Source organism: Amaranthus tricolor, chromosome 15 (genome assembly GCF_026212465.1).
Source record: "Amaranthus tricolor cultivar Red isolate AtriRed21 chromosome 15, ASM2621246v1, whole genome shotgun sequence".
Classification (NCBI taxonomy): Eukaryota; Viridiplantae; Streptophyta; class Magnoliopsida; order Caryophyllales; family Amaranthaceae; genus Amaranthus; species Amaranthus tricolor.
In genome coordinates this window covers 6,910,465-6,925,631 of record NC_080061.1, presented here as the reverse complement: position 1 = coordinate 6,925,631, position 15,167 = coordinate 6,910,465, and the positions used below count along the sequence as shown (strand labels likewise).

Genomic DNA, 15,167 nt, shown 5'->3' with positions numbered 1-15,167 from the left:
CTCAATAATTAGGAAAAATAAAAAAACAAAGTAGTTGTTCTGCGAACAGGTCAAAAAAAAAGTCAACAGTTGTTCGCAGTTACTAACTGTGAACAACTAGTTTGTTTTTTTACCCCAAACCGCAGATTTGGGAATTACACGCTTACTTTTGAAACTTATTTTATTTCGTTTTATTTTGTTGATAAATTTGTCTTATTCAATTCAATTTTTTCAAAATACAGTACACATCAAAACAAAGGTTATGGCGTAATATTAAATGTATAACAACATAGTACCCCTAGCATACAAAGCTCTAGGTTCTTCCCTTTAATTCAATCCTTTAGAACAGCTCATCCTTTTTCATAAAATATCTCACGGTTGATGACGTCAGATATTTAGTGGGTCACCACATTATAATCCAACAAGAGGAATACACGTGGAAGATATAGGCAAACATACATACCCCTAATGTCCCTTAATAGGACACTGGGCACTGGCTATAGGAATAAAATAATTTTCAATTCTATTGGGTATCTCAAAATTCTCCTTATCCTATTGGGTATTTCAAATCCTTCCTTAATCTTATTGGGTATCCCAGTATCAATTTATCATTGCCAATGTAACACTTATTAGTTAACATATTATTCAGGTGTTCTTATCTTTATCATACACAAATAACTTTCAATAATATATGCATAAACAATGTCTAAGCGTGTACGTATTTTTAAGGCGTAACACAACTCAACACAACACAACCTCAAGAATTCTTTCTCAAATGGAATAATTAGGCATTAAGGTATGAATTATTCACCATAATGCCAAAAGTTACAACATTAAACTCACCCCTTTCCCCTTCCCCAACCTTGACCGGCCAAAAAGTCAAAATATTATGGAAAACTATCAATTGCACCCATTATTTTAACACTTTATCAATGGTAGCCAGAAAGACATTTACTCATACTACTAGCCCTAGGTAAGAGAGGAATGAGGATACAAAGATTTTGCTTAATGCAAGGATCTAATTAAAAAAGGCCACAGTGGAAGTATTTTCATCCTAATAATTTGAACAGAATTAAAATTATGTTTCTGGTTCATTTGTTAGGCACTCAAACTATAATACAAATATCCATTCATGCAACTTTAAACTACCAAAAATACCACCCCAACAAGGCGACACAAAAACGGCCAATTCAAGCAGCTAACATCATGTCAATTGTCACCAATGCATCAATAGTTATGTCGCTCCAGTTTTCTGTTTCTTTCGCTTCGTAACTTGCTGACTTCGGTTTGATGGCTCGTCACTCATCATTGAGTATTTCTCCATGCCATTAGATCCCGCAACCTCCGTTTTCCGCGGCATCTTCAACTTCTTTCCTTTTGGTTTTTTATGACTGGACAATTTACACCAATTCCATCACAAGAGGGAGAGCAACACATTAGTGGAAAGATGCAGATTTCAATTGAGTTCAGATTATTACTTCACGATGTTTTTATCAATGATAGCACCATTTTTCATAAGAAAAATTGTTTTGGTTAGACTCAATTTTGCAAATTGCATTCACTGAGTTGAACTTTGGGGATCATTTTCTTCATATACTCCCTCAGTATTATTTCAAATGTCTCATTTGCTTTTTGCATGTTTGTCAATGCGCTTGTTTATTTTTAATATCTCTAATTGTACATAACTAAAAATTTTAAAAATTAGATATTATTATAATATCTCTAATTGTACATAACTAAAAATTATAAAAATTAGATATTATTACACCTTATGTTGAGATGAATCAAACAAGATCCCATTTGACTATGTTTTAATTTATAGATAGATTAAGAATGAATAACAAATTAAGAGTGGTTGATGAATAGTACTCAAGAAGCAAATGGGACGTCCGAAAAGAAATAGAGGGAGTAGTATTCTTGCCCATGACTTGATCAGCTGGTAAAAATATATTTTATAAAAAGAAAAAAGTAATAAAAATTAACATTTGAAATCTAAAATAAACGAAAAATAAACCACACCGCCCTCAACCACTCCCCTGTCGTGGCCTGCGAATTTTGACAACTCCATCCCAAGCCCCTCCTCTTCCTGAAAAATTTGACAACCCCCAGCCCCCAGGCCCTCCCCTTTCCTTGCCCTGAAAAATCCGACACCCCACCTCAGCCCCTCCTCCCTCCCTCAATTGAAGAGATTAGGAGAGCTTACATTAAGCTAAGCAGTATAGGGAAGACTAAAAGTACTCTCGTGAACAAGCGTATCAAAAAATATAAAGCTTCGCAAACCATGCTTCCTTACAGACGTAGTAAACACAAAAAACACACTATTGCAACACTTGAGAGTGAAACCTGCACAACAACGTTGTATCAACGATGGAGTTTTGTTTTGCAAGAACAAGGGTACAAGTGGGAAAGTAGAGGGATTATAATGGTAAATACAAGAAAAACAGGTCATGAAAGTACAATAGTGAAGAAATCTGATTGATCAACACACATCCAACAAAGCTAAGGATCGAAAACCGTGTAATTCATCATGAGCATTTGTGAGAATTCTATGGTATATTTCTTGGTAAATTGGTAATTGGATATTAAGGTTTGATCATCAGCCTTTTTGTTAATGGTAATGATGATTAAGTGTTTTGATATGATAAGGAATTGATGTTGATCTTGTTTTGCGAGTACAATCCAATATGGAGCAAAAGGAAATTAAATAGCACGTTCTATGTTTGAGTGTGGGACTTGAAAAATCCAACAACCTATCTCAAGTCAGTCTTCCTCCGTTAATCTCAATTTTCGAAACGAAAAGCCCAGATCAAGAGCTTTAGCAAAGAGCACAGAAACTAATCTAAAAAAATCAAAATCACCTTTACCCAAAGGAAAAAACGACCCTCAAATTTCAGTCTATTGGAGTGTTAATAAGCAAAGTTGAGCTCAACCAAATTAATTTATATATATATATATATATATATATATATATATATATATATATATATATATATATATATATATATATAATGCATGTAGTCCAACAGACTTACCTTTTATGATCATCATTGTTGAACTTCCTAGTCATGGCATTTTGTGTTGTACTTTTGTAGTACTGAATAAAAGGGGAATTGTCATTGTGCTTTTCACTCTGCACATAGTTCAAATGTTTGATCCATCAGACAAAAAACTATATTATGAGTTTCACAATTACATTTTAAAGATGGTGGAAAGAAGTCAAAACCAGAAGAAATGCATCCGCTGATGCTTGATCTATTGGTGAAAATGAAACTTCCTCTCGCTTTCTCTGGACAAAATCCATGTTCTTCTCTATCTGTGAGGCGAAAAAATAAAAATAAAGGTAATCAACATAAGCATAGCTTCAAAAACATAAAAAGCAATGTGGATTTGATTGAACGAGTGAACACAAACACAGAACACTGAACAATTGAACATCACAGTAGCTAACTGAAGCAACATGATTGTCGACTATTAAGCAAACTTCACTGCGCAAATAAAGCCAGTGACTATAATAGCTCAATTAAACAAGTCTAAATCTGTCAAGTTGGAATCTTAAAAATTTCTAGTGTTTCCATGTATGACGACTTGACGAGCAAATTGAACACAACCCTTGTCCCTTGACCTTTCCACACTTCATTGTTATAAACTTCCTAGGTTTTCATTACACAATCCTTTTCAGTAGAAAAATATTAATTTGTTGGGGCCTCAACCGCTAAATATTTCATCATCATCATACACAACATTCCGCTCATAGAAGCAATGATTTGAGGAGGAATAGAGGATGGCAGAACATAACCTTATCAAAGGAGTTGCAAAGGTTGTGGCCAAAGAAACCCTCAGCTCGAGAGATACCAATAAGGAAGACCAAAGACCCAGACCATACCACGACAATCACAAGGCACAAACAATAAACATTGCAAGGATAATAATTCATGATCTATATCACGAACTTGTAGTCTCCAAATAGATTTATCCTTAGTCAAGTCCTCAAAGATGTGCAAATTATTTGTCATTCCCATGGTGCAAAAACTCGGCCGAGTTGACAAGGTTTTTGAAAGCACCATTCCGAAATGCGCAAATTGTAACGTTCCATCAAAAAACGGCGAGTCAACTAGTGCCATTTTTTTTTACTTAAAACAATTTTTATTTAAATTTCTCTTAATTACTCCAAATGTCATGTAGAGTTTCTTTTTTTTTTTTTTTTGTTTTGCAATCAATGGTAAAAGAGTATCTTCCTTTGCATATATCCAAACTATCTCAAATACTTTCACGCATCTTTGCAGATATAGGTGCAACCACTAACATGTCTATCAAAACCAGGTTCATAATTCTTTCCATACTTAATGTTAGTATAGTCCCAATTACTTAATTAACCTTTTTATTTTCAGTGTTATGCTTGTGTTATTTGTGGTGTCCACAAAGGTTCAACATTTGATATGGAATAAGAAGATTTAGGAAAGAAAAATAAAATGCAATTGCAAAAGATAAGAATATATTTTGAGAGGCTAGCGCTCACACACAACAAACAAAATAAATTTTACCGACTCTTTGTGTCATAATGCAAAAATAAGGCCGCATCACTGAATAACGATATCGTAAAGGTTATTGAATTTATTGCAACAGAAATATAGGTCGAATTGACCGCGAAACCGTCTGCACTAAACACAAAATCCATCTCACGACCACTACCTTGATTGAAATCGTATTTTTGCACTATGTTTCGTGCGCTTTATCTCTTTCTCCTCTCCCCTAATTACAATGTTTCTTGTTTCCTTTCCTTTTTTATCTCTACAAGAGTTCACAAGACTTCTTTTACAAGCAGTTTTCTAACAAAACTACAATGCTTATTCACAATGACACTGCAAAGGACAAGTTCATAGCAACGGTCTATACTAGCACTGCAATAGTCAATAGAGTCCTTGTCCTAAACAATCTTACCATTGTATAGTGTTCACTAGAAAAGACCTAAAGCAAAACCAACGTAAAACAACAATAAAAGATAAAGATAAATGACTAGATGCCCTAGTGCCGTCAAAGCATCAAGAAAATCAATTCGTTTCATATACAAGAGCCCAAAGAACATACTTGATCAATCAAACGCTTCACTGGTCGGCGCAGGCTATCAAAAGTAGATTTTTCATGAAAATTCTTCAAACGAATTACAGGAACAGTAGCAAGTTCGGGATAAGATATGTGATAACACCATTTTATAAAGTGTGCACAAAGCAGCTCCACCGCCGAAAAAACACACTCCTCTTGAAAATCTTGTGACTTCAGCCAATATTTGGGTAACTACGACAAACAAATTTTATAATCATCAGGATGACTAAAAAGCTTATTTGCATATTCAGCCAGAGAATTGGTCTTAAAACAAAGATATTAGAAGTTCCATACTCAAATTGCTCTTTGATTGCACAAAAAACTGGAGCAATAAGAACATAACAACAAAGACACTACAAACTCCCAAGTCCCAAGTCTCAATCAAGAGTCCACCTAGTTCATATAGGTTCTCTCCCAAGACTTTCAAACTTCAAGGGGATGGAGTTTGGCATTCATTGGGTAAATGATACAATAAGTACTCCATCATAAACAAGAGTCAAAAGTAATTGACAAGCAGAGCCAAGTTCTATATATACCTATAAACTAAAAATTCTATGGTTTCTATAACTTTCTTAGAGAAATGCCACAATCAATTACTTCCACAAACAAAAACCTATTGAGCTGATTAACCAACAACCAAACTAGGAATACCTTCAGTGTTTCTTAAATTTATTAAGGAAAAATTGCACCGAAAAGCAGCTTTTCCAGTTGAACGAGCAGACATTGCTAAAACAGACACCTCTAAGTTAAAAAAGCTTAGTCACTGCGTTTGCGGAAATGGTCACGATGTTGCAGAAAACAGTTATAACCGAGTAATAACTAATAACGCAACATGCGGTGTGAATTTTTGTAAAAAAAAAAATCACATAAGGGATATTTGAACTTATAATTGCATTTTCATTGTTAAACTTTTATTATTATGCAATAATATGCCCATAGCTATTATAATTGCACTATATAAGGTGCTTCTAGTGGATAATTTAATATTCCCTCCAATTCACTAGTAATGTATCATGGGTTTTGCACAAATATTAAGAAAAATAATCATATAATAAAAAGAGACATATAAATGAGTCTTGTACCTTCAAAATAGAAGACAAGTTAACACCGCCTTTTTCAAATTTTCCAGCTTCCTGGGTATTACTGCTTTCCAATATATCCAAGGCCAAAGAAGCGACGGGGATGAAGACATCACTCGATGCAGAGAGTTCATTCAACCATTGTACGCATTTGACTCTCACAGGTAGATATCTTTGACCAGCAAAGAGTTTAGCGACTCCATTAATGACTTGAATGAGTATATATAGAAGACCATGAAGATCATTATCTTTAATATTGCTAGAAACAAATTTAACCCAGAGATCAATGCATAAAACATACTCCCAGCTGCAAATCTTCTTCAAAGCTTCCTACAAGTTTTTCAAGACTAGATCAAATTCCAACACTCAGATCGTATCAGGAAAAAAATGACAACAATATGCTGACTTAAATTCTGAGATTCTCGCTCTCGGGGCAATAGGACAATTTTATTTTGTTATTGTAATAAATGTTTATGCTAGAGCTAACACATAGGGACAGGCTAGTTCACCACGAGGTAGCTATGAAGGTTGTTAGTTGTTTAAATAGTTGTTAGTTGTGTGAGTGGATAGCCTATAAATATATAGTAGTTGTTAGTTTTTAACTGTCCAAGTAGTTTTGTAAAGTATTAGTGTTCGGTAAAATTAATTGTTACAGTAGCTGTTGAGGTAAGACTAGAGAAAATATTTTGAAACACTACTTTTGATCTTGAAACACTAAGAGCTCAATAAAAACAACTACACGTACCATTAAACATTACTTAAACTATCACCTTGTCAAACAATCTTTTTGTCTAATATTTTGACCTAATTTAATCACCAAAAGCTATTTAAATTACTAGGATGAACACTCGTTTAGCCATAAACCAATATACTTTCCTACCAATATTAGTTAGTGTACCAAATACCTTTTTGGTTTGCAAGCCCAACTTGAGGATCAAAGATAACTTCTGAGCAGATGCCAAAGCCACTTTAACTGATTTCTGCATGTCTATAGAACACAGCTCAATGAAGGATGCTTTCATAAATTCTATATGCTTTAAACTAGTAGAATCTACGACTTTGCACCGTGAAATAAAGGCTTTATATGTTTCCTTCAAGCAATTTTCATAGGACTCTTGACCAAAGAAAGAAGCCAGGTCACGTAAGACGAGAAAAGAACATGACGAGAGAGTCCCTTCTCCTGTTGCCCAAAGGTGTACAGCAACCTGTAATAATCAAGAAATCAACACAAACATACTTAGAGGACCCAGCTAAAAGAAAAAAGAATTCAAATCTTAATCAAGAATCCACTATAGCTATATCATAACATACATTAAGTAACAAAGATAGACAATCCAACAACTTCTGTTACAAACACTAAATAAAACAGAATAGGCAGTAAGTTTTAAGAGATCCTTACTTTGACAGGATAGAATTTTTCAACATCAATAAATGGGTTTTGTTCACTCAACAATACTAAAAATAAGTAGTAGTTAATCTGTTATGTAGACTGGACAAGCAACGAGGACAAAAGCCCCATATGTATGCACCACCACCAGGGGTGGGAGAGGAACCTACCTAAGCAAACTCACTCTTATCCAACTGAGACTAGTAAAAATTATGCTTCTCGAAGACCTTGCTAGTAAACTGCAATCATAATGCAACTCAATATAGAATGGCGTCTTGAAATTGAGACCAACCAACATAACTATTTTTCCCCATCTTATACTGCATCAGCATTTATTTCAAAATATGTTGGACCAAGATGACAGTAAGAAAAAAAAGATTTTGAGCACAAAAATAAACAATTTAATTAAAGTCATCTTGCAAATGAAAGTACCTCAGTTAGCTTGCATTCAAGAGACGGATAAGCAGCAAAAAATACCAATGAAACTCTCAGCTGATTTAAGGCATATACCAAAATGTCCAAATCAGTAAACTGATTCAAGAGAAATAATGTACTTTTCAAAAAAGATTTGACCATCAGCTTCACACTTTCCCATTTTGAGGAATTCTTTAACTTTACAATGCTCTCCCTTTTGCAATTGGCAGATAACTCCAACAAGTCTCGAAGTAATTTGTCACCTTCAGAAAGCATAAACATCAAAATGCCGCAAAATGTATCCTTGTTTTGTATTAACGGGAAGGAATTGGGGACATCAGACTTAGTAGATTCGCTTCCATAAAGGCAAGCTGCACGATACGCATTTAGAAGGCAACGGAAAGCCGACAAACTATGCTCCTCCTTTACTTTTTGACCCCAGTTTTTGATTGTAGACATACTTAACAATTTGCCAGCATTTCGGTTAGAGACAATTGCAGAAAAAGATTGAGGATTTTGATTGATTGAACCATCTTCATCAAACTACAAAACAAGAGAAATTACTTAATCATGGAAAACAAGCTTAAATAGTACGAGAAAGACTATATAGTGTAAAAGTAACCAATAGAAATTTAAACTTCCTGCACACCCTAATGGCATCAACTACAAAATAAAACATTTAACATAAAAACAGGGACAGCCAGAAATCACTCACCAATTGTTCATCATCTAATGAATCAAGGCTTTTAAGGTGTTCTTGCAAGAAGATCACGAAGCGAGGATCCTAAGATATTTCCAAAAACAAAAAAATAAAAGGATAGTCAACACTCACCAATCATACTTTAAAACCTTGTTGTTTATGGTAATAGGAGATTGGGGAAGCAGGAGATTTTCATTTACTTACTCGAAGATGAAAAAGATATAGCAAGATAAATCAAGACGATAAAAACACAAAACTCAAAAAAAGTAAAGAAAAAATACAAGTACCTACTAATTCTAAAAGCCCAATTAAAAAACAACAAAATCATTCATCCCAAATTAATAAGTTAAAGACATAAATCACTAGCCAAATACAACTGTAAACTCTTAATGTAACACTTACACAAAACACAGTTCATCACCGTATATAAGAAGAATTTACTTGACACTTGCACATCATTAACAAGATACCTCAAAAAGTAGCATTAAGGTGTTAAACCAAAATCAATTAACAGATGCCAATGGGATGGCAAAGTGGACCTCCCATTTCCAACATATACTACCAAGCCCTGTGGAAACCCCATATAGTTGAACTTAAAAGCTTGAAATCCATCCCAATTCCCAAAAGGCAACAATAAACTCTTCCATACATGAACGTAAGGAGAATTTCTAAAAATATAGTAAGCAAGCTGTTCTCAAACTATTCCCATCAAAAACCAAAAAGGAAAAGACAATAATGTGAAATTCCCTTTTCAAACTAATACCCACTCTTTGATCATATCACTTCCCAAATAAGCATAAGAAGGTGTAGTGAAAGAAACCTATACATTTACCGCATATCATAAACATAAGATTGCATCTCTTGATTTTCTATCCTCGAGGTTTGACATTAGATAGTGCATCCCATTCAAAAAATTCATCACTATAAAGTAATTCCAGATTATTACTTATATTTTTGTTGAGATGAAAAAAAGGAGAACAAACCAGAAGGTGTAAGCATTAAACCTAGAGTTCATAATAATATTCAGCGCATTTTACTTTCTAAACAGCTTCTGGTTTTTTAAAAAAAGATCTAAAAGAGGCAGAGCATATGAATTAGCAAAATTTAGCTTTTGATATTTTGATTAGAGATAGAATTACCTTACGCTTTAAAGCATCCAACCTTTTCTTTTTCTTTGAAAGCTCCGACAGAAGTTTTTGATTGTGAATATGTAAGTCACTGCTTTGGTGAGCGTCTGCATAAAAAAAAACACACTGACATTTGATTAAATAGTCCAATTCAAATTATGATCAGATCATCAGACAGATGACAATGAGAATATATAGTAGATTTTCTTTTCTATAATTCACCTTCCAAATGAAGCTCAGTGTCACTCCCACCTGCATATGAGCAATTTGAATCCTGTTTATTTGACCGTGATCATTTGAGAAGAATTAGTAAAAACTAAAAAATGCATGATTAAAGAAAAACCATGGTTCCAATAAAAACCTCAGAAAGAAATCCATCACTGTCAGATTCATCTTCAACCATGTCATCATCCCCTTCACTTGAGAATATATCAAGAGAAGCATCCTCTATATCTCCGGTAGGTAACTCCCTAAAAACAAAAAAATGAAATAACTTAATGAAATACTTGTCGAAAAGAAAAAATGCATACAAACAATTTCCAATTTCCATTAAACCTTTATCTCTAAATGTTGTAACGCCTACAATGAATCAATCTAATAGCATTACAACTATGATGTAGCTAAGTCAAATGTTCCGCTTTTTAAAAGTAAACACACAAGCATCATGCGTCAATAGACTGGCGAATGTAAAGAAAATAAGGAACATATGAAGAAATGTTTGCTAGCCCATGAAAAACAATGATCCATCCCAAAACACCAAGACAAGCAATAACAACAGCACTTTGATGCACAAAACTAAATATACACAGCTAGTGCAGGAATCCTATATTTTCAAGTACAAAATATTTGATTGGTATAAAACACAGACAGTCTAAAAAGTGACTATACAAAGATCTTCAAAGCCACATCAAATTTCTGAAAATGAGGGGGAAAAAAAAGAAAAACGGAATGGATTAAGATCATGAAAAATGTTTAATTTCCAATACCAAATGGTCTTAGTTAAACTTAAATTCATATCTAGGTCTTAGTTTTAAGAGGCACGAGGCGCACCACGCACCGAGGGGCAAATTGTTTATTTTTCGAGGCGCAAGGGTGCGGGCTTTTTGTGTGCGAGACGCACAATTTTGCTAAAAACCTCTAAAATTAATTTTAATATTTAAAAGTTAAAACATGAAATTCATAATATAATACTCCCTCCTATTCTCTTTATTTGTCCCATTTGTTTTGGCACATTTTCCAATGCATGTTTTCAATATTAAATATCTCTAATTGTGCATGAGTAAAATTATAAAAAATTAATATTAATAATAAACAAGATCTTACATAACTATGTTGTAACTTATTGATTAAGAACAAATCACATAATAAGAGTGATTGATGAATAATGTTGAAAACCCAAATGAGACAAGTAAAGGGGATAGGAGGGAGTAACATATAAATAAGCTAAACACTACTTTAGCACATAAAGTCATACAATAACTAAAACAAAGACTCGTAAAGAAAACAGGGGTTCTTAATGCTTAAAATGTTTTGAAACACACTTAAACAAATGCTTAAAATCTAAATCAGAATCACACGTCAACCGTTGAAAATGGCCGCACTTCAAGGTTATTTTTGCTCTTTTGTTTCTCACTCTATATTTTTGGTTTATGGCAAGAAAAAGGGTATATTTAGCTTTCTATTATCCATTCAATGAACAACTAAGAATCGGGGGAATTTCAGTATATTAGGTAAAGACATGTTATTTATCAAATATCACATCTAGTATACATGAGGGTGTGAGGATCCTGTATCGCGCCTTTGAAAAGCCTCATGTATCGCCCAACGCATAGAAGGAGGTGTTTAAGTGGCCAACTCTGAGCTCCTAACGCGCGCTTTTTAAAACACAGATCTAGGTTGGCTATAAATATATAGATAGATATTCTATATGCATCAAATTTAGATGGTATTGTTGATGAAAAGAGCATATCAAAGGCCCAATGCCGAATTAAATGGCACCACCTTTTCTTTCCTTTTAGATTGAAATTGGTTTCACCTTTTTACCTTCCAGTAGAAGTAGCATCTCCGGCTAAATCTTCAGGATCACCATGTTGAACCCCTAGTATATTCAAACGATAAAATTATATATATAAATTACTAAAACAAATATCATTACTCTTTATATCACTAGTAAAAACACCTTATTTAGAATGAAACTGCAAATATGTGATAGAAAAGGTGCATTGAGTTCAGATTAAGAAAAAGAGCCAAAATATGTAATGAGCAAATGTGCGAAAAATAACAAGCATTTCCATTGTATGAAAAAATAGCCTAACATACCACCATCGAAATGGATGGTCGTGTATACTATTTTATGACAAAGTTTTAGCTTTTCCTAAAATTGTGATGGTTTATTACAGCAAGGTCAAAGCCGTGATGCAAACAACATGGGGATGGAAAAATCAAGCAATACTATATGATGGAGCAAAAAGAAGTGGTTCAATAGTTATAAAGGTTCTTCATAAAATCATTTGATTTTCTAAATTAGGAGGTAATGTTTGACACGTCGAATAGAAGGGAATCTTGATAAATCTATTGAAAAAGTTGAACTATGGAATACAAAATTGCTTCACATCCTTATCAAAATTCAATCTTCCATTGAAGCCCATTGTATCATTAAAAAAATCCCTCATTTATGACTTGTTGCATTCTTTTCAACTTTTGAGAAAGAAAATATTCGAGAGAAGTTAAAATAAATGCAAAATAGTTCAAATACCGGCTAACCATGTGTAATTCACGCAACTAAAATACAACAAAATGGGGTGGGTACATAAATCGATTATTCACAGTGTCACTACTCCAATTAGCTCCAATAATGCCCATAAGTTCATAATCATATATATTCCAAACTGAATTTCAGATGAAAATTAACACATCCAATGTTACAACCCTAACCAAAATACTACATATTATCACGTAGAGTTCAAATTCTAATACAATTCTAGTTCCACTAAATACTTTTATTACACAAACTAAGAAACAAAATCAACCATTGAAAGAGTACAATTTCTTCAATCCAGTTTCGCAATATATTCTTGCACATAACCTCCATGATAAAGTTGATAAATTTTCTGCAAAATGAATTACAAATAACATAGAAGATAACATTTGAACAACATACTTGAATTATTTTTCTTCTTGAACATAGACTTCAACTTCCTTTTCCGTTTCAATACAGACTGCAGGTTCTTCCTGGCAAACTTTCTGGCCTTCTTTCCAAGTTTCCCCATTGTTGCAGCACAAATTCAAAATCTGCATTCAATTCAAGATACAACTTCAAAATGAATAATAGTAACAAAACAGATACAATTAAAATTAGTAGAATTGAAATGTCAATTCATGGAGCAACACAAAAGAATAAGATGGAGGCATATATTGTCAACGATGAAGAAGCAGCAGCAGAAGTCAGAACCAGCCAGTCGCCAGTCGCCAAATGAAAGCAGAAGACAAAACCTCTATCACAGCCCACCAGGGGTGAAACCAGAAAAATAAACAAGGGATGTCGATAATTTAAAAAACAATCAATTGCATTTAAAAAATTACATTGAACAACAATTAATTAAGGTAATTGTCCATGCCGAATGCAAACAAGTAATTTCAACTTAAAACAATAAATTTACTAATTAAACTTTAAAGAAAACATGTAACTTAAGAAAACAAGTAATTTCAACCTAAAACAATAAACTTCAAAGAAAACAAGTAATTTCAAGTTTCATCAATCCACATGCCACAATGAATTTCAAGTTTCAACCTAATGCAAACAAGTAATTTTAACCTAAAACAATAAACTAAAGAAAACAACCAACTACGTAAGCCTAATTTGATTAAGAATTTACTAATTAAACTTTGAAAGAAAACAAATAACTTAAGAAAACAAGTAACTTAAGAAAACAGTGAATAGAAAACAAGAAACCAAGTAATTAGAAAAGTGGAAAACAATAATGAATAATTGAATTTACTAATTAAACTTTAAAGAACCTGATTTGATTCATAGTTTCATACCTTGTACAGGACAGGCGGCTGGCGCAGCACTGCCGAGCCGAGGTGGCGGAACTGCGGTTGCGGAGAGAGAGCACGGGGCGGCAGCGCAGCAGAAGAGTGCAGACTGAAGGCCGCAGCCGGTGACGGAAGGAGATGGAATTGCTTAGGGTTTAAGGGTTTAAGTGAGCCTAAATGAGTACAACCTAAATGAGTAGTTGAGTACCAATTAAGAAAAGGTTTTTTCTAAATATCATGAACTTGGTAATCTCCCGTGCTAAAGCAAACCACAATACTTTAGAAATTATAAAGTATAAATAATATAATCGTTACAAATATATTAAATAAAAGTTAACAAAAAGTGTTATGAATAATAATCTTTAAAAAATCATAACAAAAGAAAATTGAATTTTAAATAATAATATTTACAAATCATTAAAACATAATTGTTGATTACTCGTGCAAATTACGAGCAATTTAATAATCACTATATGTTAAATGTATGTATGTAATAATAGTTGATTACACATGTTAAACACGATATATAAAAATTTATTTTATCAAAAATTGAATAGACTATAAATACTCCAACATATGTAATGGAGTAGATGCACAAGAAAAATGCAAGATTACATTTTTATTTTGCTTTATAGATCAAACAACTTATACAAAATGAAGATAAAGAGTACTTGTAAAATAAGGAAAATATATTTTTGAAGAACTCAAAACACAAAATTTCTCTATCCTTTTGACGTTCGAATATGAAATCAATTTCTCACCAATTTTCAATTTATCTTTTATTAAAATCTCTTTTTGAAATACCTTAAACTCATATACTATATTTAGTTTTAACAGTTCTAATTATTCAAATGCAGATATACTTAAAACATACTCCCTTCATTTACCCAATTTAGTTTTTAACATTATTCATAACACTCTTAATTTGAATCATTCCCAATATATAAATTAAATCATAGTAAATTGAGATCTTATTTGATTTGTTATAATACAATTTATTAATATCAACATTTTATAATTTTTAATTATTCACAATACAACGCATTAGAACATCGATTAATATATTTGAAAATGTGCACAAACCAAGTGAGACAAAGACAGTAAAGTCATCATATCATATCATATAATATACTAAAAAAATACCCCTTAATTTTAAATAACGCTTTTTCACTGACTGGGTACTTAGCGAAATATAATTAACTTAAATTGTTAGATATATTTTAATGAATTTCCACATAGTAATATTTATAAATGTAAAGAAGAATTTCAAACATAACAAAATTATCAAATTGCAATTTTACCTCATTTGCCTTTCTGTTTTTTATGAGGACTTTTCTTTTGAACGC

At 32.8% G+C, this 15,167-nt stretch overlaps 1 protein-coding gene across 2 annotated transcripts; it reads right to left on the bottom strand.

The window, feature by feature from the left end:
• Positions 1-736: 736 nt before the first annotated feature.
• On the bottom strand, positions 737-14,062 carry LOC130801279 (protein REBELOTE). 2 transcript variants are annotated; one of them, XM_057665090.1, is made up of 14 exons: positions 13,828-14,062; positions 12,947-13,077; positions 11,830-11,884; positions 10,148-10,256; positions 10,009-10,060; positions 9,799-9,893; positions 8,675-8,743; positions 7,978-8,502; positions 7,064-7,363; positions 6,162-6,488; positions 5,065-5,271; positions 3,203-3,292; positions 3,012-3,109; positions 737-1,370 (listed from the first exon to the last, which is right to left on the bottom strand). In XM_057665090.1, the coding sequence occupies exons 2-14, from the start codon at positions 13,053-13,055 to the stop codon at positions 1,214-1,216; spliced, it is 2,193 nt and encodes a 730-aa protein (XP_057521073.1). In that variant the 5' UTR covers positions 13,056-13,077; positions 13,828-14,062; the 3' UTR covers positions 737-1,213. The 2 variants fall into 2 exon arrangements, with proteins under 2 accessions (XP_057521073.1, XP_057521074.1); XM_057665091.1 differs by lacking the exon at positions 13,828-14,062 and having other exon boundaries at positions 11,822-11,884; positions 12,947-13,022.
• Between the last annotated feature and the right edge of the window lie 1,105 nt (positions 14,063-15,167).

Excerpts from the sequence above, each read along its gene's own strand:
- LOC130801279 (XM_057665090.1), bottom strand. The coding sequence starts at position 13,055 with ATGGGGAAACTTGGAAAGAAGGCCAGAAAGTTTGCCAGGAAGAACCTG. Across the intron at positions 8,503-8,674 it reads CATTAGATGATGAACAATTG|TTTGATGAAGATGGTTCAAT; the intron begins GTGAGTGATTTC and ends CTTGTTTTGTAG. Across the intron at positions 3,110-3,202 it reads CAGCGGATGCATTTCTTCTG|AGTGAAAAGCACAATGACAA; the intron begins GTTTTGACTTCT and ends AACTATGTGCAG.